At 42.3% G+C, this 25057-nt stretch overlaps 1 protein-coding gene across 8 annotated transcripts in view; it reads right to left on the minus strand.

Moving 5' to 3' along the window:
* Positions 1-25057, minus strand: part of ZNF423 (zinc finger protein 423) — a 464204-nt gene that overhangs the window by 61879 nt on the left and 377268 nt on the right. The window contains exon 9 of one of the 8 annotated variants that reach the window (XM_068261032.1): positions 19469-20100. The exons of the other annotated variants lie outside the window; for them this stretch is intronic. Within the exon in view, the coding sequence (XP_068117133.1) occupies positions 20071-20100 (30 nt within the window). The 3' untranslated portion in view covers positions 19469-20070. Of the gene's footprint in view, positions 1-19468; positions 20101-25057 lie in introns of those variants that run through there. 8 annotated transcript variants of the gene reach the window in all.

Raw genomic sequence — 25057 nt, forward strand, 5'->3', positions numbered from 1 at the left:
CAGACAGAACAAGTAAATCAGATCTCAGGGTGATTGTGTCTGTTTTTATGTCACAACACTGCTGGGCTGTTGGGTGGATCTGGCTCTCCGAGTTGGATTTGCTTGCAACAACCAGGCTAATAAATCCACAGGCCACCCACCACTAAATGCCATTTGTGGCCTCCAGCCAATAGTGCTGGTGCTTGTCAGCCCTACATCAGAGATTCATCTCACTATCTTATATATTTTTATTATCGTTTATTCCTAAAGCAGCAACATATTATGCAGCACTGTACAATAAACAATCAGGTGTGAAAATTATAAACTCATGTACAGATTATAACAATTCCTAATCATGACACAGGAGATGAAGTCAATCCTACCCAATCCAATTTATAAGCGAAATATACACTCCAGGTGCAACTCAGCCAAGGTGGCAATTTCAGGGTCATCTCTGCCAAGAACCCAGCATTAGTACAGGTGTTTCCCAAGGTTGCTTTAACTTCTGGCATGCAGAATCTTGAAGTGGTTGTGATCCCCAAATGAATAGTTTCCTCCTTACCTCACCCACCAGAATCCACCCCATCATGTGCCACACCGTCGTCCATTCTACCTTCCCCATAGAAACGCTACACATTGCTCTAGTATACCAGTATCCACTGGAGCTGGATTGCCAGATAGGAAGTGATTGTTGACCTGAGCGAGACTCATGAAACGCAATTAAAATCAAATATGGTAAATAATGAGGTGTGATGATTTTTTTGGAGGTAAGATTAACACTTGCCAACCATTTTAATTTTTTTCTTAAAGGGTCTCCGAGCACCTCTCATGGGTATGCCTTTAAGCCAGATGACTTCCAACAAAGTCATGCTATGACCCCTCTGGAGCAGCCTCTTGCAATGGCCATGCGTGTCACTTCCTCTTCTTGCTTCATTCAGTGATGCTCTTCTCTAACAAAGAAGACAGGGTGACCCGGAAGTTATAACATAGCCAAGATGGCAGCCGTGATTTTTTAAATTGAAATCGAACGAAAACTATTTGGTGTAGAATGGCGATTCAGGCATCAAATGAAAGAGGAGAGCACAAGCTACAGAAGGTATGCATCTTTAAGTACTTTGCAGTACTGGTCGGAGTCTTAAAGCTAATGTAACCCCATCTGTAAAAAAAAAAAAAGTCAGATACTCACCTAAGGAGAGGGAAGGCTCTGAGTCCTAATGAGCCTACCCTCTCCTCTCCCGGTGCCTGGTGGATCCTCCGGTCAAATCCGCCGCCGCGGGGACTTCGGAAGTCGGCGGCTCAATACTGTGCATGCGCGAGTACGTCATAGACACGAGGCGAGTACATCTATGACGGCGCTCGCGCATACGTAGTATGGAGCGGCCCGTCTTCGGGAGCCCGAGTGCTCCCGAAGTCTTCCGAAACCTCCCTTCGGCGGCGGAAGTGCCAGTATTTGACCAAAACAGTCGAATACTGCTATGGGGGATCCTGAGCGGGACCGGGCACCGGGAGAGGAAAGGGGAGGCTCCTTAGGACCGAGCCTTCCCTCTCCTTAGGTGAGTGTCTGACTTTTCTTTTTTGTAAGGTGGGTTCCCATTAGCTTTAAAGGCATGCCCATGAGAGGTGCTCGGAGTCCCTTTAAACTATTTTATAAGGTATCGGGTTCCTCTTAGTTTTGTACCATGTTAAGTACCTGTTGCATGGTGGCCATATTAGCAGAAATGGAGAGGAATCATTTGTACAAAAACAAGCAAATTACATATATAATCTGACTTTTTCTACTTACACATTCTTTTATTTTTATACATATACTACATGTCTATCCAAGATTTCATATTGGGGTGCCAAAGATTTATAAAAATATGAAGTTTTAAATCAGGACGATACCATTTATTGGCTAACTACAAATGAATAAGAATAAACAAGCTTTCGGCCTTGCAGCCTTCGTCAGGTTTACATCCTGTTAGTTTGCAAGCTGGTGGTACAGACAGCTTATATACATGCAACATCAAAAGGGAAAACAGATATTTTTTTCAAGCATAAATACGTCATTAAGATGCCTTAATTCAAACAGACCATCTAAATGGGGTAAGATAAGGATCCTTGTTTACTCCGATGCTCACAGACCTGGTATTAGGATTGACCCAGAAGTATTGTAAATTCTTAGTTCACAAGTTCAGCTAGAGTGGCCTAGACAGTTCAAATATCATCAATCTCATACCAATATAGAAAGTTGTTGTCCTTATTCAAACCCTTCTGCACAGCTTTGAACCAATTTATACATTTTTTTCTGCTATTAATCGGTCATTTGACGTTTTGAAGCCGCCCTTCGGGGCAGTGACACAAAGATCATCCATGCTGTGTCCGTTGGACCGAAAGTGTGTAGCAACTGGGAGTCCAGATTTGGTATCATTAATAGTGTGCCTGTGTCCATTCATACGTTTGCGCAGAGTTTGTCCAGTTTCTCCCACGTACATAACATTGGGGCATTTAGCACACATGATCAGATATACCAGATTGGTGGACCCACAGGAAAATTTACCTTGTACTCTGTACTCCTGTTGTGAACCTGGTATCGTTACCCTGTCAGTGGAGTAAATATGTCTGCAGGTCCCACATATTTTTTGTCGGCAGGGTGATGTTCCGTTGTGTTGAGGCCTATTCAAAGAGCTCCTGACAATCATCTGTTTTAGATTGTGTGGTTGCCGATATGACAAGAGTGGAGGTTTAGGGAATATCGTTCTCAGTCTGTGATCCTTGTGTAAAATGGGATGAAGTTCCTTAGCAATCCTCAAGATTTCCAGGTGTGGGTTGTAGGTGACAACCAAAGGGACACGTTCCTCTTTCTGGTTTTGCTTAGATTTCAGGAGTTCAGTCCTGGGGATGTTGCTGGCTTTCCTGATTTGGGCCTCAGCCATGGGAGGACTGTAACCTTGTTTAATGAAAGTGTTCTTAAGGTGATCCAGGTGCTTGTATCTGTCCATCCTGTCAGAACAAATCCGGTTGTACCTTATAGCTTGGCTGTAAATTATAGAGTTCTTAATGTGCTTGGGATGAAAACTGTCATATCTTAGGTATGTGGGACGGTCTGTAGGTTTGCGTTACACAGAGGTTTGTATGTTGTTACCCCTGATGTATATGGTGGTGTCCAGAAAGTTAATCTCTGTGTGAGAGTGGGTAAGTTTCAATTTGATTGTAGGATGGAAGGCATTGAAGTTCCTGTGGAACTGGAGAAGATCATCCTCACTTGCGGACCAGATGATTAAAATATCATCAATGAAGCTGAAGTAGGCCAAGGGTTTTATGCCACATGCATTGAGGTATTCCTCTTTGATTTTGGCCATGAATAGATTTGCATACTGTGGAGCGAATCGCGAACCCATTGCCACGCCCATCTGCTGTAAATAGAGGTCCTGTCCAAAAGTGAAATAATTATGAGTGAGAATGAATTTGATCAGTCCAGTAATAGGCTTTACAGGTATGCCCTGACCCTGAAGATATTTATGGCAGGCCGCAATACCATCATCATGGGGAATGTTCGTGTACAGGGACTCCACGTCCATCGTGGCCAGTATGGTTCCCTCAGGTACTGGGCCGATGGCTGTCAGTTTGTTCAGGAGGTAGATGGTATCCTGTAAGTAGCTGGGTCTTTTACAGACAAGAGGTTTCAAGATGTTTTCCAGCCACCCTGAGATGTTCTCTGTAAGAGTTCCGCTCCCTGAGATTATGGGCCTGCCTGGGTTTCCCTCTTTGTGGATCTTGGGAAGCATGTAAAAGCAGGCTGTTCTAGGCTTTTCAGGGACAAGGGTCCTTACATGTTGTCTGATGTTTGCAGGCAATCTGTTAACCATCCTATTAAGTGCCATCCTGTAGCCTTTTGTGGGGTCCCCCTGTAATTTGGCATAGTGAGCGGTGTTGGATAATTGTCTTTGTGCCTCCTGGATGTAGTCACTGGTGTTCATTATGACTATGGCACCACCTTTATCCACCGGTTTAATAATAATGTCCTTATTCTCCTTAAGGGATCTGATGGCCTGTCGCTCCTGTGGTGTTACGTTCTGGGCCAGTGTCTTTCTTTTACTCAGGATCCTGTCAGAGATTCTGCGTCTGAATTTGTTGATGTATTTATCCAGGGCCGGGTTTTTTCCTTCTTTGGGGGTCCATCTTTTTTTCTTTTTTTTTCTTTTTAGATCTGGTGCGTTTTGGTCCATTATCCATTGTATCACAGGCTTCCTTATCATGGTAGTGTTCCTTGAGTCGCAGCTTTCTGAAAAATTCCTCCATATCTCCACAGAGTGCAATCCTGTCTATGGGTCTCGCAGGGCAGAATGACAGGCCTTTGGAGAGTACTGACATTTCAGCTTCAGTAGCCTGATAAGAGGAAAGATTCATTACACCTGTGGGTTGCTCTTTTTCTGCTGCTTGTGCATCCAGGCGTCCACTCTTAATTCTAAGTCTCTGAAGTTTTTTCTTTTTGTTGTTAATTAGGAATCTCTGTAGTTTCCCATAGAAGGTCTGTAGTTTATCCCATGTATATCCAGTGGGGTCATCATTCAGAGACAGTTTCAGGCTCTGTATCTCATCCTTTGTAATCCTCTTACGATTATAGCAGACTCTTAAAAGGTTATTCCGTATTCTCTCCAAGCTCCTCCTGCAGATTTCTTCTGCAAACCTGCTATTGTATGTATGCAGGGTGGGATTCTGTATCCTTAGTCCTTGAGGTATAAGTTTTTCCTTTTTGCATGTAGTCAAGAAAAAGATGTCGCTGTCCAGTTGTGCAAGTTTCTTCAGGTCTTTCTTTAGTTCCAGGAAAGTGCGGTACATTGCGGTATCTTCAAGCATAGTAGTAGCAGTAGGGTATTGTACCGTGTTAGCCATCAGTAAAAGCAAGAAGTTTTAAATCAGGATGATACCATTTATTGGCTAACTACAAATGAATAAGAATAAACAAGCTTTCGGCCTTGCAGCCTTCGTCAGGTTTACATCCTGTTAGTTTGCAAGCTGGTGGTACAGACAGCTTATATACATGCAACATCAAAAGGGAAATATGTTTTACATTTTTTCAAAGCAAATCTAAGGCGGCCCGAAAAACATTGGATACCTACCTAAGAAGAAGGAACGTCCTCCTTGACCCCACTGCCCAGGACCCTCCTTTAGTTTGCATCCGTGCTCCCCTTTGTGAACGAGCGCAGCCATACTGCACATCTCCAAGTGGCTAAGGCTTACTGCGCAGGCCCAGTCATACTCAAGCAGGTGCAGTACAGCCACACTCATACATGGCCACGAGAACATATCTGACAAGCTCTCATCAGACATGTTCAGAGGGTCCATGTGTGGCAATGGTGGGGTCAAGGGGGAGAAAGGAAGCCTCTGGACTATCCAGAAACATCCCTCTACCTAGGTAAGTATCTAACTTTTTGAGGTGGGGGGGGGGGGCACTTTGGGTTTACCTTATGTTATTCTAAGTGGTTTTAAGACATGAAAATTAATCTATATGCCCATTTTCATAAACGTTGAGGCACTCTGTAAAATACATAAAAACCGAATAGAGTTTAATAATTCCCAAATCATTTGAACTCTTTAACAATTTGAAAACAACACACAGAAAGAATACCACATGTTGAAACTAAGAAATGCTATTTTTTTATGAAAAAATAAATAAAAAAACTGAATTTGAATCTGATGCCTCTGACATTTCCAAAAATTTGTGATGGAGGCAACAAAGACTAGAAAAGTTGTGTAATACTAAAGAAAAGACCCAGTGACAGTTATTGCCCGGCACTTTGCACTCATTTGGAAAGCTGGTGCATGTGCTCAGTGTAGTCCTGCCACTGATATTCCAGGCACCTGGGTAATTGCTGTAAATGTGATCTTCCCTTTTATTACACATTGCAGTGATCCAGTAATAGTATGGGATAGCAGTGTTAACTGACGCTTTTTCCAATTCCCTTGTCTCTGATGAAACAAGGATGTTCCTTCTGGAAATGCGTTTGCTCTGGTATGCTGTTATTTCCCCGAGATAGAGAACCATATACTAACTAACTTTGGTCTCAGGAGATTCCTCTGTTGATCATTGTAGAACCTGTGCCGGGGTCGAATGCTTAGTATTGTGACAACTTTCCATATCATATTCTTAAAACAGATAATCCAAATCCTAGATATATGTGATTGCTATCCTGGTGACAGTGTATTCAATGGTGATCCCATTCACTACCGTATTTTCCACCATATAAGACGCTCCGGAATAGAGGGCAAGAACCAGGGGAAGAAAAATATACTAAACCTGGTGCATCCATGTTCCAGGAGCGTCTTGTACGTGTTATCCCCCAAATGGTACTCCTGTGTACCTCATGTCTCCTCCTGTGTACCCCAGGTGTCCTACTGTGTGCCCCATCTGTCCTACTGACGTCATCAGTACAAGCGCGCAGTAGAGGAAGCATACGGAGATGCCGGGTGTCTGCAGTCATCGTGGCAGCATGGATCTGGTAAGCCGCTGATGCTGCAGACACTGAGGGGGGAAATATATACAATAGGGATATCGGAGACACGCGGGGATATCGGAGACACGCAGGGGGGACCGGGGGAGACGCACATGGGGGGCAGGAGGTGATTAGAGGACAAGAGCTGAGGCAGGGGGTAGTCTGTCACGCTGCGGACACACAGGCAGGGAATCCCCAATGGCGGCGGTTCGGATCGACGGGCGTTTGCAAGTTGGGGATTCCCTGCCTTTGCCATATAAGACGCAGGGACTTTTTCTCTGCATTTTTTGGGATGAAAAAGTGCGTCTTATATGGTGCAAAATACAGTATACCTCATCCGCTAATCGGTCAATACTGACGCTGTAAGCAACATTCTAAGGTGTGTTGCTTTCAGTGCGGGGGGGGGGGGGGGGGTAATTTCCCCTTACTTTTAAATACAGGGAACATCATAAGGAATCGCTTTCTTGTCTTCTCTCCCTAAAAACGTAGGGCTCAGACACACTATAAGCACTTTTCTGAGAGCTTTCTAAAAAATACTCCCATTGACTTACATTAAAATTGTGATAAAATTGTGTGATTTTTATTGCGATCTTGCCACAATTTTAATGTAAGTCAATGGGAGAATTTCTTAACCTCTAGCCAACCACATCACGCCAATGGGCGTGGCCGTGGCAGCAGCCCCAGGACCGCCTAAAGCCGATCGGAGTTAGGTCCTGCAGGCCTGTTTTGCAGGAGATTGCGCGTGCTGATCTTTGCTTGAATGACGGAGCTCATCAGCCTCCCAGCGGTGATCGCCACTAAGGGATTGTTAGATGGCGAAACCGCCGTCGAATTAGTCTGTACATCGCTGCAATCCACGGCAGCGCTGTACTGGGGACAGACGTATGACAGGGCTGTCCCCCTGGGGGAGACAGGAGCGATCTGCTGTCATAGGCTGAAGCCTATGACAGCCGATCACAGTGATTGGCTGACTGTGGGAGAGAGGGGGGAACACATAAATAAGAAAAAAATATACGGTTTTATTAAAAAAATAAATATTTGCCAAAAAGTAAACAAACATCTGGGGGGCGATTAGACCCCGCCAACAGAAAGCTCTGTTGGTGGAGAGAATAGGGGGGTTAAATCACTTGTGTGCTAAGTTGTCCCGCCCTGCAGTGAGGCCTTAAAGCTGCAGTGGTCCATTAAGCGAAAAATGGCTTGGTCTTTAGGGGGGGTTAACACTGCAGTCCTCAAGTGGGTAAAAAGCTCTCAGAAAGCTCTGGAGGCCAAAAAGCACTCAAATAAGCACTTGGGGCCTGAGCCCACTAACGCAGTGGAGCGCAGTTGTACGCAGTTGTGTCCGCTTTTCAGCATCTGTAACATTGATGTGTTTCTGATAAGCTGACACAACTGCGGACAACTGCATTAGTGGGCTCAGGCCCTTATAGTGTGTCTGAGCCCTTAGTCCCTTATCCCGACATCTTCACCTCTAGGAGGTTATTCATTAATGACCAGTAAAATGTGTGAATGCAGATAGTGCCTGCAAGTCTTACCAGGAGTTAGGGCTGGTTCACACTACAATAGCTTTTCTAAGGGCTGTATGATTTTAAAAGATCTGGCCAATGTTATCCATGTGAGTGTTCACACTGGAGCGATGTGATTTCTAAAAAAAATCCCACATAGCATTGCATTAGCAAGAGCATTTTAAATCATTAGCTTTTAAAAAGCTCTTGTAGTGTGAATCAGCCCTTACACAAAGTATGGAACATAAGTTATGCAGTTTGAGTAATTCAGGTTAGACCCACATTGTGTATGTTCCTTGTGTAATGTATGTAACACAAATGATGCTGTCTGAGCACATGCATTTTACAGATCAGTAGTAAATACACCTAATTTATTAAGTCATTGCATTTGCCATAATAATGCAGAAAAGAAAGAAAAGCAAATACACTTCATCGGTTTATTGACTCTTTTTAAATAGTGGTGATTCTAGTAACTAAAAATGTGAAAAAACAGTGTCAATCCCTCTCTGATTTGAGTTTACTGCAATTTTATAAAAAAAAATGGCATTACTTCTTACTATGCCAAACTGTATGCATCATGGCAACCTCAATATTTTTTCTGCCGAGTACCATATATGTAAAGGTGATTTTTAACAGCATTAAATTACAAATTACTTTCATTGATGAGCCAATTCAGTGATTTGCAAGTGGTGGGGTTTAGACTTCTCTATTGCAAGTGTTATTGTAGTATTATCTGCACTGCATATTAAAATGTCTGTTTTACTGTAGAGTGTGACACCAGTGAACCAGAAAAAATAGCCTTGCCTGGGGACTAAATCTGGAGTCACAGAACTAGCCAACTGATTCTTTTCCCAGGAGCCAACACAAATTATTTAACATTGATGAGCACAGGCTTCTGATGCTGTAGTCCCTGCTGCAGTGAGAGCAGGAATGCAAAATATGTAGAATGCCTTAGAAGAGCCTGTGACATAAAATAGCTGTTAGGCCAGAATTCTCTTTCCCTGAATCTCCCTCCACCCTCTGGTACTTGTGATTGCTACAGGAACTTACAATATAACATCTTAGCTTTACTTACCAATCCCATCCCCTAAAGTGAGGTACAAATATGACTTCTTAATCACCCCAAACGATTGCTAGTGATTACTTTGAATGACCGTGTTCTTAGCAACCTCCATACAGACATGCACATGTAGCTTTGCCGGACTATGTATTATACTTTGGAGAGCAACGGCAGAGGTCCTCCCTTTGCAAAATAAAATACAATAACAATTTGCAGGGGGGAAAAAACAAAACAATAATGGTTGCAGACTTCAGACAGAAAATGGGAAGCTACTGCTAATTTTCAAGAGAGACAACAGGTGTAGGTAAATTGTGTTAAGCAAATTAACATGCATCAAATCTTATCGCACAATGGGGCAGAGCAGAACGCAATGGATTACATGCAATGCATTATGCTCTACTCCAGGCATGGGCAAACTTGGCCCTCCAGCTGTTAAGGAACTACAAATCCCACAATGCATTTGCCTTTATGAGTCATGACTGTGGCTGTCAGACTCCTGCAATGCATTGTGGGACTTGTAGTTCCTCAACTGCTGGAGGGCCAAGTTTGCCCATGCCTGCACTCCTTCCTTATGTGTAATGCTGGGAATACATGGCTTGATTCTGAGCCGATAGGATGGCTCAATAGATAATTGAGCCATCTTATCGGCTCAATTGAGCGCCAGAATCGACCCGTGTATTCCCGACATAAGACTTTACCTATGAAATTCTGCTTATCGCTGTTTAGTAAACAATCCCCATTGTTACTTTATCGCCAAATAAATTGCTGGAAATAAACATCCAATAAACATCCATTTCAAAAGAGCCATTTTCCACTGAGAAATGTGATTGCAATTGTGCTGCATTCCTCTCTATTTTCACTGCAGCAATTCTGCCACAATCTGACGGGTGTATGACGCAATTGTGATGGGAAAAAAGAACGGCGGGGAGATATTTTGAATTGCCAGATCGTGAAAAAAAAATCCCATAATGGCGCGATTGTTTTTTTTTTGCGATTCTCCTGCGCACCTATACTTTGTATAGGAGCACAAAAAATACAGCAGGCACAGCGGTTATTAAGTACATAGCTATTTGCAATCTGCAAGTGATAGGAATCAAATCACAAAAAACTACTAGTGAAGAAGGGCCTTTACTTGTTCTGCTATTGTATAGAATAAGGGAAAAAAATCTTTTACGGTGAGATGCTGCACAAGTGGGCTCAATTCGCTCAAATGAAAGGTAATTTTTAAATACTTTGTAAATCATCAGAGACACTCAACTGTTACTATATTTAGATATAAAAAAAATAAATCTGAAGAGGGAAAGTTTTTTCATGGTTCTCTGCATACACAGATTTATTATGTGTGTTCTATAATGTGCTTTGAGATCCTTCCCGCCAGATAATACTTTTTCCTTTGATTTGTCTCTGGAGAATGTAGGTTTCCAGAAGCTTCACCTCACGGGTGCTGCCCATGTGGAAAACTGCAATATCAAGGGGATGTGTGGAAACAGCTGTAAATAATCTCAAGCTGTGTTCCCACAGTGCTCTAATACCAACAACAAAGCAGTGAAGGCGCAATCGTTCATTGGTCTTAGCTCTCTGCATATTTCCTCACAGTGTTCAGCTAAGTTGCACTCCCTTATTTCTTCCTAGGCTGTGCTTCGCTTTGTGGGCACATTGAGGCCTGTGACCCACCGGCAGCGCTTTTCTAAGTGCTTGTGATTTGTAAAGCTCTTGCTAATGTATTGCAATGGGTAATTAAAAAAAAAAAAAAAATCACATCCCTCAAGTGGAATCACACACCTACAATTCCATTAGCAAAAAAAACTTTTCAAGTCACAAGCTCTTAGAAAACTGCTGCTGGGGGGTCCCAGGACTTATGCAGTTAAAGGGCAACTATCATGGAAAATTGTAAAATTTAAAATATATACGTATGAAAGTACATTTATTTCAGCGTAAAATGCACTATAAATTACCCTTTTCCTATGTTGCTGTCACTTACAGTAGCTTATGAAAAGCTGACCGATCTGTCAGGTTTTGGACCAGTTAATCTCCTCATGGAGGTATTCTCAGGTATTTATTAACAAAAGCACTTACAGAATTGCAGTTGCTCAGTACAACTGCCACAATAGGGTGCAACCGAGTAGGGAGACCGTTGACATCTTTGTATAGATCCTTTCCAAAGAGTGCATTTGTAAAGAATAAAGGGGATAATGAGAATCTCTCATTAGCAGATGGACTAGTCCAAAACCTGTTAGATCTGTCAGCTTTATACTTCCTATTGTAAGTAATAGCAACAGAGGGAAAAAGTAATATATGATGTATTTTACTCTGGGAGCAATGTACATTTTGTATGTATGCCTTTTAAATTGTATAATTTTTTGCCGTAATTTTTAATGAGCTTATTGTGTTACCTGAACTAGGATGCACATCACACCTCACTAGCCGGTGCAAACTGAAACTTGAACAACCTACACATTTCACAAACTGTTGTGTCCATCGTTAAAAAAAATATGGAAGCCTACAATGTTCAGAAACATTGTTTCCATCCCATATTTGGAAAACCATAAAACCTTCTACTGGACTTTTTCTAACTAGAGAGATTATTTTTATTGGCAGTGAATTCATCCTTTGATTTAAATAACCATTGATGTTACTATGATCCCTGAAAGTAAAATAAGTCTAATAAACATTCAAGATCTGACTTTATGAATTCAGATTTGTAAAACAAGAAACAATTTTCATCTTACCTACACTTTTAATTTAAAACCAAATTGCCTTTTCTCAAATATAGGAATTTGAAAATAAGCAGTATTGCTGCTCCAGGGATGTTTACATTTATCATTAAATGGTCAAACATTCTCCACTGCCTTATCATATTAAGTCTAATCAGATAAGTTAGAGTTTGATGCCCACATTACTCCTCCATCATTGCTCTGATGATAAGTGTGCTAAGCAAGTGTTTACTACATTTTACTACGAGTGAAAAATTGAAGGATCACTTTAAACCGTATACAAACCTGTGACAATGATTATGAGGAGGCAGAGATGGAGTATAATCTTCAGTTGGAACAGGAATCCCAGTAAAGTTGTTCATTCTAGGTTCTTATCAGGAAAACATGAAGGAGGAGAAATGACAGCTGCACACTCCCAGTACCTGACAAGGACAGAGCTATGTCCCAGAACTGGAGAGAAGGCAGGTCTGCGGGCCTTGTGAACCATGAGTCACCAAGGACCTGGTGTGCACGGTCACACCAAGCAAACCTGTTACACAGGGAAGATGGCCCAACCACCTTTCCAGGTCACTAGCACGGGAACAATGCCATAACCTAAGGGGGCTAACTACTCCACACCACCACCTATCTCATCCGCTGTATTGCTGTTTAGGGGCTCCAAGATCCTCGGTAGCTCCCAGAATCATCAGCTTGTCACTGTGGAAGGCCAGACTGTCATCAGCTTCTGAGACACAGATGCAGAGGTTACCTTGGTCTGTTGAAACCTTGCGACAGCAAAGGATCTCCTTCCCAGAAAATACCTCACTATGATCGGTGTCAGAGGCACATGCACTCATGTTGCACAAGCTCAAGTCATCATTGATTAGGGAATGGGATGTCAAGAGCAGGTGGTTGGGGACCTGGATGATATCCCTGTTGCCACAGTGCTTGGCACTGATCTGGGTATCCTTGTGTGCCATTAAGAGTACCCTGCAGACATGCAGGACGCCCAAGTATAACTCCCTGACAAAAACCAGGTACTGTACAAACCTGTAGGGAACAGGAAGATGGGGACACTTTACCTTCTTTTCCTACCATACCTAATGCATCCAGGTGGGAGGTATCAGATTTGAATGTGCAACCAACTAAATGTCATTTACCTATTTCTGCACCTGTCATTGTTGATAAAATGCATGTGCCAGTGATAATAATTATGATCTAAATAACGCTATACCTGTTCTGAAATTGCTATATTATAATCAAACTGTAAATGTAGAGTTTTGCCTTAAACAACAGTTGCTGGTCCAGTCTCTTTGCATTCCTCTCAGAGGCCATTTTAAGGGAAAAGCGAAACCAAAAGGCTTTCGGAAGAGGTAGGACTATGACATAATTTACAGGAAAATGAAACTGTATCAAACAAAGAACTCTTAAGATGCCATGTGCAGAGGTATTTGTGAGCAAAGAATCATCACGATTGGACAGAGACAACAGCAGAAAGATGATTGGTCTACACAGGTCAGATGACAGCACCCAAAGACCATACCCACAGGAGATGTCATCTGGATTATAATAATCAACAGACAATAGATTCTTCAATTCTGGTATTGGTTGAGCTTGGGGTAAGTCACTCATGTAAAACTGGTATCAGAAATCTACGCAGGTAAAACAATAAAAACAATCACAACATCTGGAATTGGCATTTGGAATCTTCACGTTCTTGAAGGATTAACCCTAAATTTCTTCGATACCATAACACGTGCTATGGCCAGCCGCACAAACTCAGAACCGACAGAAGGGACCCCTCCTGGCAGATGCTTCCAGTGTCGCTAGTAACCTGAGCTTAGATGGGGCTGCTTGGACAGCACCAACGGTCCCTCTACCTACATCTGACCCATGCATTGAAGGTAACTCTCCGCAGCTGACTTTCTACACCACCAGTCAGTAGGAGGAGGAGACTTGTGGCACTGCATTTGTACAGGCCTTGAGGAGTGATCCAAGTCTGGAAGCCCAAGCCGCCCAGCCTCCAGCCGGGTGTGTTCCATACAAAGTGTATTGGGAAAACGACAGACTGTAGAGCAAAGCTGTAGAGCCTACGAAAGGTGATGCAGCTGAGAACACAAGGCAGTTGGTAGTCCCTAGGGAATTCCCGGCACAGGTACTCAAGACAGCCCATGATATTCCACTAGCGGGGCATTTAGGTATCAGAAAGACCCACAAACATGTTCAAAACCACTTTAACTGGCCCACGATGGGAACAAAGTACTGCTGATCGTGTACCACTTGCCAGAGCGTGAAAAAAGACCAGGAGTACCTGAAAAGCTCCTTTACCCCCACTGCCCATAATTCCAGAGCCCTTCCAGAGGGTGGCAGTGGATATAATTGGCCTTCCTGCTCATCGCTAGCAGTTCTGGCAAGCAATACATTTTAACGGTCGTGGACTATGCCATCCATTATCTGGAGGCAGTAGTGCGGTATTCGCTTAGATCTGCCAAGGTAGCAGAGGCTTTAACAGGGATTTTAACTCGTGTGGTGTTCCCCGCTGAGATGAGCTCCAATCAGAACTCCTGCTTCTTGTTGCAGCTAATGGATGCTTTCTGTTTGTGCAAACAATTTAAATGGACGTGGAAGCAGATGCTGGCAACATTTGTAGAACTACAGGGGAAGGACTAGGAGCGGCATCTGCCTTATTTGCTATGCTGGGTTCTCATCCTTTGAACTACTATAAGGATGAGACATCTGCAGGCCATTAAAAATATTTTGGCTACAATCCAAACTCTTATTACGGAACTCTTTCACAACCCAGACTTCCCAGAGGGCCATACCCCACAGACCTTCACATGGTGGACCTCCAAAAATATTTCCACGCTACCACATCTCCTGAATAGGGGAAGGATCCCTTAGCCCAGACCAGAATGGTTTTGGGCTAAGCAACTACACCACTTTATCACAAACCTAGCTGCACCAGGCTCTTGCCTATCTCCATCCTCCTTCGAGACCATCTGCTCCCAAGATCCCATGCGAAAAGGTGTGCTGTCTATGCTCTACTCAAACCTCAATAGTCCTCCCCCTAACTTCAAACATAAATACCAAACTGCTTGGGAACAGGATCTTCATATCACTCGATAATGAGGAATGGACTCAATGCTTGGAAACTCTATCCAAGGGAAGCATTCAAACGTCAAACATGGAAATCTCTATATGCCTACTGCATAGAACATATCTTGTTCCTTCTAGACTACACACAATAGACCTGTCTAAAAACCCTACTTGTTTTCGTGGGTGCCAGGTACCAGGTACAATGCTCCATGTCTGGTGGACTTGCCCAAAAGTCTCATCCCTGTGGAGGAGAATCCATGCACTGATTAGCTCCAATATTCCAAACCGCATTGTAAGGGATCCAAAATTTTTCTCATGGGCTTCAAACCGAAGTCGAAATCCGGGATCCTTGGATAACACGCCACCTACCCAGAGGCACACAAACTCTGCTACCCATGTGATTTTTCATTGTATATAATTATAGATATATATAGACCGCCTAATACTCACGAATATTTATTCTCTGCAATCCAGTATGCCCTTATAATAAATCGCCACAATGCTTGTTTATACCCCATTGTTCAACAACATGAAAAGTTGTACCGTTGAAATTGTTTGATAATGTTTTATGTGCATTTATGATATATGGCGCCCATGTTGGGTGTCCATGTTCCATTGTTTGTACATGTTATAATGCTTATTTGGCTCTTGAGATTTTGAAACTAAAAATATAATATTTCGGGAGACCTGGAAGGGCAAAAGTGACCCAGCCCAGAAATCTCCGTGGTTGAGCAGGTCCTAAAAATTTTGGGACAAGATGGAGTCACTCATTGCCTGACTGAAAAATTGTCCGTGGCACAGGCCAAGCAGAAAGCTTGGTTTGACCAGAACTGTAGAGAAAGGTCATGCATCATAGATCAGAAGGTATACGCCCTACTTCCCACCAGGCAGAACAAGTTGAAAGACATCCATGGCTACAATTACTAGGTAATGCCCAGTGATGTTGATCCAGAGATTTTATCTGATTCTGGAGTCAGGAAGGAATTTTTTCCCTTTTGGGGCTAATTGGACCATGCCTTGTAAGGGTTTTTCGCCTTCCTCTGGAATAACAGGGATATGTGAGGAAGCAGGCTGGTGTTGTACTTTGTTCTCTGGTTGAACTCGATGGAGGTAAGTCTTTTTCTTAACCCAAATAACTATGTAACTATGTAAGTTGTAGACTGCCTAGGAGGAGCAATACACCATTCTGAAACAGGTGAAAACAGTCACTTACCTGGTGAGTCTGGGGGGTAAGCATCAGAAACCGTTCCATGTGAACATGCTGAAGGCACATAAGGAGAGAGAGCAGTATGTGTAAGCAGTGTGCAGCCAGCTGGAACCAGAAGAGCCAGACTCACTGATAGACCTGCTAGCGGAACTATGAGAAACGATGGAGGATTGGAACATCAACCCCCACCTCTCATACCCCCAGTAACTTTAGTTTAACTTTAATGCACTCAACATTCTCAGGGCTCTCTGGTCAAACCAACTTAGCAGCTCACTGAGTTCACACAGGGACCCACAAGCTCTTATGGCAGGGCCCCTATCACACCTTGCAAGAAGTGTAAGCTGAGATTGAGGAGATGCTGCAGTTAGGAGTCATCCAGAAATCCTCTAGCCCAAGGACAGCTCCTGTTATAGTCCCCAAAAGGACAAGACTACCTGTTTCTGTGTCAACTACCGGAGACTGAATGACATCACCACCACCTATCTCTCAAATTGATGAAATGATCTGACAATCATGGATTTGAGCCATGGGTACTGGCAGATCCCGAGAGAGAAATCAGAATGTATCATCCCTTTTGGCCTCTATGAATTTACTAGAAAGCATTTTGGGATAAAAATGCGCATATGTGTAGATTCTTGCAGCCTGGTCACTTTGGCGCAGACAAATGACAGCTCACCCTGCTGCCGCACAAAATCCGGGCAGCTTTAATTACTATTCCCCCTCCCGGTCGTAGCAATTTGAAGGGGGAAATAATTTGGGTCCAGCAATCATCGGAATCTCGAATTACCCTGGCGCGGCCATAGACATAATAACATTTTGTCTATGGCAGTGCCAAGTTCAGGCACAACGTGGGGAAGAGCGTGCGTCAAAATGAAGTGCTTCAAAAGAATGCCACTGCCACCTTTCAGTCCATGAATGGAATAAATGCAAGGTTACACAGTAGCATACCTAGATGACATCGCAGTATGAAGTTTTCACCTCTTGCAGGGAGGGCATCAGCTCTTATGTCAGCCCCTACCATAAGGATGAGCCCTTTAAGAGATCTGGTACAACAGATCTCTGGGTCCTTAAAATGAACCTGATATGAAAAGAAAAAGATCATACATACCTGGGGCTTCCTTCAGATCCCTTTCGGCCTGATCGTTCCCTTGGCCCGTTCTCCACCTCCTGGATCTTCCGTAAAGGTTCCCGGTATCTTCAGCCAGTCGGGGCGTACTGGGCATGCATGGTCTGGCCACGCATGTCCGCCCTGCCTTGCGCCTGTCGCCAGGAGGATTCTGCGCCTGGGCAGTACTACTGCGCAAACATCGAACTCTCCTGGCCAGCGGAAGTCCGCCTGGCCACACTGCGCATGCGCCGACTGGCCGAAGATACCAGGAGCCCTTACGGAAGATCCAGGAGCTGGAGGACAGCGCCAAGAGAGTGATCAGGCCGAAACAGGCTTGAGGAAGCCCCAGGTATGTGTGAATTTATTTTTTTTCTTTTCATCTCAGGTAAACTTTAAACCATCATTTGTTTCTCAAAACCATCATCTTTTTGGCATTTTTCTGTATATGTTTTCTTTCTAGTTTTTTTTAAATAAATGAACAATGTAATCATTACAGTTTTTGCCCTTGTTACCTAATTATTTCTGACCCATGCTTGATCTTCTAGTTAGGTTGCAAATAACCTTTTTCTTCCTTTTATGAATAGCTGGTTCTGAGGTCTCACCACCTTGTTTCCATCTGGAGAGTGGTAGCAGCAAAATACCTAATTTCCAGCATGACATTAATATTTACCTATTGTACATACAATCGAGACTGTATCATGCATGGGCACATCATCCAGTCCTAAACATTTACTGTGCTTACAGTGCAATTGTCTTCAGAAGACCCTAATGGATGAGACCTGAATGGCAACTGTAGCAAAGTAAGACGGGTTTGGCAGGTGTGGCATCACAATACAATTCACCGCTTTGTTTACTTTAGTAGAAGACTAGCTTCACACTACAGGCCAGATGCACAATGATATGCGTTTAGCGTATCCTATGCAGATACACAGTGCCCCGTCAAAGTGTCCAGTGAGTGTATTCACAATGCTCCCTGTTGTGCATCCGGCCTGCTGTTTTTGCCACCATCTGGATCTGCTGCATCTACTGACCCTGCTCAGGGCTCAGGGACAAAGGCATGTAGGCTCAAAGCGCTTGCAGAAACATAAAGCTAACATTGGCTATATCAAGGGGAATCCTACCTAGCCAACAGGGAGAACTGTCATTGATCCACCACACAGTGAACTAATGAAAATCCACCCTGGTGCTAGAGGTTTCCTAGTGATCTTTCGCAAACCAATTATAGCCCTATGGTTCTGCCAGGATTTAGATACCAGCCTCCAGAAAAATAGTGCCAATCAGAAATGTGCATTCAGCTCCAGCTCATTTCAAATTGGCACATGTACACAAAATCGTATACTTAACATAGTTCACACATTCACTTCTTCCCCGCTGGTTTGGAGTGTTTTTTGGCCCAGTGTGAGTGTAGTGTTAGCATTAGTTCCCTTTTTATGCATCCCAAAATTGTATTAACTTCAGCTGAAGCAGCTTGAGTTGTTTCTTAAAATTGCCCTGTAATAAAAAAGAGATATGGAGGCTGCCGTATGTACTTCCTTCTAAACATTGCATATTGATTTGCTGCCATGTTAAATACAATACCTCTAATACATTAAAGCACTGACCCAGAAAGGGTAAGCCAGTATACATACATTTTATCAACAATTTCATCTGCCACTTACCCGCCCTTTAACCCATCCTGTCAAGATCCTACTGTGGTATGTCATTATGATTCGAAGCATTGATAATTCTATTTAATTTTCTATCATCTTACAAGATGGCAAAACTATTTTTTATTTCATCTACTGGGTCAGTAATAAATAAACTGAGGCAAACTGGATCCAGAACTAACCACGGCAGCATCCTACAGCGGTTTGCTAACTAAGCTATTAATTAAGCAGCAGCTAGAGATTTTAATTAGCTAGAAACTAAAGCCTGGCAACACAACTTCAATTTTGATTGGCCAATCACTGATCAATTTTACCACCTCGGTGTAGTATGAGAATTTATCTACACAAGCTGATCATAGTATTTAAAATCTGTTGACCCTCATACTACATGGAGGTGGTAAAACGGGCCAATCAAAATTGAAGGTTTGTACCAGGCTTTAGTCTAGCCAATTAAAATCTGTAGCTGCTGGTTAATAGTTAGCGGTCAGCTAATTGATTATCAGCTACTGGACTTGTTTGGCATAATTTCTCTCTCTTCCTTTGTTGGTGAAATGTTACATGTTATGACAATGTATTACTCTTCAGTGCCCAAGAATACAAAAGCTGTGCGAGACAAATGCATACATTTACATATACAACATGGTTTGTCCATTATTCTTTATTAACCTGCCTTCGTTAATTTAAGGGGGAAAAAAACAGACTTTGTATTAAATGTATTTAACTTTATTGAACTTTAGTTATTGCAAATCAGATAAAGTCACATTTAAAAAGCACCCCATCCAGTTGCTTATTATATTCATCAGCCTGTCCTCTGTGAACTGACAAATCCAATCAAAGCATTCTTTAAGTAAAAAAATAATAATAATAACAATAATAATAAAAATGGAATAGACAGCTGCCAATCCATCACATCACAAAAAACACACAACTGAAAAAAATAGCAAGTAAATGATGCAAACGTAAAAAATAACACTTCAGGCTCTGAACTATCAATATAATACAATAAGCAACAAAAGACAACATCATCGGAAATGATTATTCTAAACACTATAAATTCAGTCAGAAGCTCTAAAGAACACTAGTAAGAAGCAGGACAATAAAATACTGAGCAAGAAATACTTTTAATCTCTCCCATTAATATTCATTTCCAGCTGCTTATAATAGCAGCGCTTCATGGCCAAATCATTAGAGTTTTACATCTGGGTTGCAAATGACACTTTGATTGGATGTAATGTTCAAATGGTTTATCCCACTGTGCCTCCGTCAAGACTTCTGCAGAGAGGAGTCCTGTAGTGCCACCGGCTCACTGTGTGTGCTGGCTCAACGTGTGGTTCTGAAAAGACGAAGAAAGAAGAAATGCATGAGGGGCGCAATAATAGAAAGTGTGCCCATACCCTCCTACTCAGTACCATTTATGAAGAGTGCCACATAAAAGCCTCTGATTCATTACAGGAAAAATATACGAAAGAAAGGACACAAATGAAGGGGAAAAGAACTTGCAAGGAATGGCTGCCAATGTGACACAGACCTCTTTTGTACTGCTGACATGAACACAGATCAGATTTTTATTATTTTTTATTATTTCTTCATAGCAGAGGCAGCTACCGGGATTTCAATGCAGAAAGGGAGGAAGAGAGAAATAGAGTAGCGACAGGAAGGGCTAAAAGTCTACTGCAAGGGGATTTATTTTTTTTTTTTGGCCGCAGCAATGAAAAAAAAAAACCATCCCTCTATCACCTTCAGGCCGTTTCAGCGTATTGTATCCTTTGTTCTCTACAACTGGCGAGAGTTCCTTTGCCAAGAGAAAAGAAATTGGCAGAGATGTGTGTTTACAACCTTCGAAATGCCTGAGCAGATCCAACTGAATTCCGAGCTACTTGATGTCAACACGTTCATTTTGGTGATAACCTTTTAAGTGCCAGAGCTGACAACCAAACATGGAAGGCAGACAGAGCAAAAGATGGGGAGGGAGGAGGGATGTAAGCCAGACACGCAGGTATGTTTCATAAGGCAGTGTACAAAGCAGGAATGGGGAGCTAAGGGGCAGAAGCTCATAATAACACAGCTTTCACGCTACCCCTTATAGTGATACAGCTCTTTCCTTTATTAAACAAGACCAGCAAACTTTAGGTAATATTGCATGACATGGAAATTTAATGCGATGATATAAAGAAGTTCCTTTTTCAGTTTGCAACTCAACAGATCAGCAGATGTTGGAGAAATTAGCCTTCAGCATACATCAAGTCCTGGAGATTATGCGGCTAAAACAGGTCACATGACAACATGACATTGATTGGTATTAGCAAGAACATGAGTAAAGATACTATATTGGTACTTGCCTGAAATTATAAATTTAAAGCTCAAAAAATGTAGTGAAAAGAAAAAATGCTACCTAACCCATAATACCTGCTGATACCTGAATAAGTAATGCAATGATGAAGAAATGCCCTCAAACCCATTTAGGGTTTCCGATACAGCTGTAATAAAACCAATAGATGCATACCAGGAATCCTTGAAGCCTAGCACATGCCAGGGAATCCCTGTGGCACATTCTACCCATGGTCAAAAAAGAACATTGGCTATAAAGCATTTTTTAGATATTAATATTCCCTCACACATGTAATCAACCATGTTCAATCCCAATCTTTTAGAAACGTCACGTTATGTGATTTGATCCTGTCAATAAGGGGCTGACAGCTACATGAGCAACAAGACAATGTGGAAATTCTCTTCACAAAATCAACTTAGGCCTCATTTATTATTATCAATGTATCGCTGATCTCTTCTGCAGCACTGTACAAAATATATACTCTTGTAGCTTAACTGTTCCTCAGAGGGGCTAAAAATCGAATCCCTACTCTACCGCCTTTGACAGAGGCACTTTATGTCGGCTCATTGCACTTCCCAGGCACTTGATTTGGCCTAAGGAAGTCGGCTTAAAATCCACGAAAAGCGTTGCCACTTGCCACTGCAAATAAAATTCATTTGACTATATGGATTTGTCTTCATTTGAGGTAAGCCACCACAAACTTTTTCTCATTTATTGTTTTTAATGAAGTTTTACCACATTCTGGATGCCTCTTACCTCCTGTGTGTTATCGCTATTATAGTCCTATGGCCATCATAATCTAGGGCAAATGAAAGGGGAAGCCAGTGGATGGTATCAGTATATGGATCATTGAGAAAGTGTGACAGGCAATCAGGCACTGCAGTTTTCTTGGTTTTATTCCATATCAAAAATCATGCAAAAGATTCTGACAAGTTTGCATCATCAAATGGTATATGTGTCAATCACAGTCAAACAACTTGTGCATCAGTGACAGCAAATATACATTGTCAGATCCTACCAGGATGGAGGCAGAAGGCGGTGGGTGCAGGGCAAAGAAACAGGCAGCCTAATGGCCGTTATCGCACGGCGGTGCTTCTTCTGGAACTGGTCCACAATTGACTGCCTCTTCAGGAATCGAAGCTGCTTGCTCATGTTGGAAATCAGTTGCAATACGTGGATCATTGGGAAAGAGTGACAGGCAATCCGGGACTGCAGTTTCCTAAGATTCATTCTATATCAAAAATCGTGCAAATGATTCAGACAAATTTGCAACTTTCAATGGTATATGTGTCAATCACAGTCAAACAACTTGTACATCAGTGACAGCAAATATATACTGTCAGATCCTACCAGGATGGAGGCAGAAGGCGGTGGGTTCAGGGCAAGAATAGGGCAAACTAATGGCCATTTCGCACGGCAGTGCTTCTTCCAAGACGGAAGAAGCACCGCCGTGCGAAACGGCCATTAGGCTGCCCTATTCTTGCCCTGAACCCAACGCCTTCTGCCTCCATCCTGGTAGGATCTGACAGTATATATTTGCTGTCACTGATGTACAAGTTGTTTGACTGTGATTGACACATATACCATTGAAAGTTGCAAATTTGTCTGAATCATTTGCACGATTTTTGATATAGAATGAATCTTAGGAAACTGCAGTCCCGGATTGCCTGTCACTCTTTCCCAATGATCCATGTATTGCAACTGATTTCCAACATGAGCAAGCAGCTTCGATTCCTAAAGAGGCAGTCATTTGTGACACTGGACCCCTCACCTCTCTACCCTGCAGCTTCTCCATAATAGAGACTGTAATTCTTGTATGCCGGTCCTTTGTACATCTTTTGAATTAACGTATCAGTATGTTTCTGTGATGTGAAGGTAGAAAAAACTTTTTGTAAACTGGAAACCAGAGTGCCTGGAGGAAACCCACGCAGACACGGGGAGAACATACAAACTCTGTGCAAATAGTGCCCTGCCTGGGATTCAAGCCAGGTACTCAATGCTGCAAGGCAAGAGTGCTATCCACTACACCACCCTGCTTCCTTAATTTTATAAATAGGCTAAAGTTTCTTTATGTGAAGTAGTGCAAATTACAATGTGCACTAAAGTGAGATGAAAGCAGCACTGCATTATCAATTTAGCTGCAGGCTCCTATAAAAAAACAGCCATCAGGGAGAACTGGACTACTGGTTCATTCATTCTAACGCAGAGAGGATAAAACAGAGTTGAAGAAAGTGTTTACAGTGGCCGTCTTTCAAGAGGGTCACAGTGCAGGAGTGTGTGGCTGTTAGTGAAGTTGTGTGCCAGAGCAAGGCAAGGGAATTCTTGGTGCCAGACCAAAGATTTCTTAATATTACACAAGAGGAGCGTATACTTCATTTTCCTTGCAGGCTTGTATCCAGAGATCTGCTTTAAGGTTACAGCTGTAATATGTATTTGTATCACAGTGTATTCTATAAATAATCTTTTTCTGTGTAGGTATGAATGACCAGAACACCAAGTGAAAAGGAAGACCTAGCATGCCATATAAAATTAAGATATTTAGCAACAAAGCACACTTGACGGATCTGGCAGCCAATAAGGAAAGAATGAAAGCAAATGTGTTACCTGGACTTTAAGCAAAGACCATTCACACAAGTCTAATCTATACTCATTTAAATGGTGTCATTTAAAAAGATAATGCGCAATCGACACTAAACGGGAGAGACACAGACTAGTGAAAGCAGAAAACATCATTGCAAAGCTGTGTGACTGCTGCATTGATTGCAACAGGCAGGTCAATAACAGAATGGTATGTGGCTCTAAATCTGATAATGAAGTGCTCAATGGGAACTCTGCTCTCCAGAACAATAAAAAAAGCAAGGCATACACATAGATCTATTTATAAGATAATTTATTTAACAGGCTCATACTGAAAATCAGCATCTATATTTATTTTGTTTGTTTACACATCATTTTCAGGGTAAAGCAAACCTTTACAATAATAATCCACCTAACAGTCACCGGGTATCAGCCACCTGCCCCTATGTGTTCTTATAACAGTCTCCATCAGCCCACCAGTGATCTATGGTGCCTAGCATAGCCATTGCAATGCACATCTGTGAGTGTGTATCATGCCCAAGTATACAATGAGAGGTATGTGTGTATGTACAGCCTTCTTAGGATGCAGATCTATGCTATAACTGATTGTACTCACATCTGGCACCTGGGGGCGTGGCATAAGGATATCATGCTGTACGTCCCAAGAGGACTCTATCTCCAGAACTGTCATAAGCCCAGAAACGTGCCTCACTGACTCCCAAACATGAGCATGATATATATCGCTGATGGCCAGATATATATCGCTGATGGCCACCATGTGAGACGAAAGAGGATGTTATATAAATACATTATGGAGGGCTTGTGTCTAATGATATTTTAACAAACGGTGGAAAGTCACTTTAATGTGGAATAAAACTGACATACCTTTCAATAAAAATGTGTTTTCCTACTTTTTATTACCCATTTAGTCACCATATTTGCTTTTGTGCACAAGTAATAGTGTCCATTTACAAATTACAAGCTCCCAAAGTATAGTGTATCTGCTTTAAAAGCTGCCATTGCATATTATTCATAGAATTTAATATATATACAGCAGCTATCAAGTGATACATTTCTGTGCTTGTCAGCTCTGTGCAGTTCAGTTTCAGCGGTTGCTAGCTGTAACTAATTATCCGTTGTTTACATTCCTCTGTTGAAACAATGTCATCACCTCGGAACACAAGCTTCCACTGCAGAATGAAGTGCTGTTTTAACTGTTTTAATACTGTTCAGCTTAAAAAAAAAATTGCTGATAGTTTGTTTAATGCTAGGTACACATGATACGTTTTAGCATTCGATAGATGTGTTCGATAGATAATTTCCGGCATGTCCGTTATTACTTTTATTCGTTTTAGCACTCAATTGCTCATAGAAGTGAATGGAA

Source organism: Hyperolius riggenbachi, chromosome 11 (genome assembly GCF_040937935.1).
Source record: "Hyperolius riggenbachi isolate aHypRig1 chromosome 11, aHypRig1.pri, whole genome shotgun sequence".
In the NCBI taxonomy this organism is placed as follows: Eukaryota; Metazoa; Chordata; class Amphibia; order Anura; family Hyperoliidae; genus Hyperolius; species Hyperolius riggenbachi.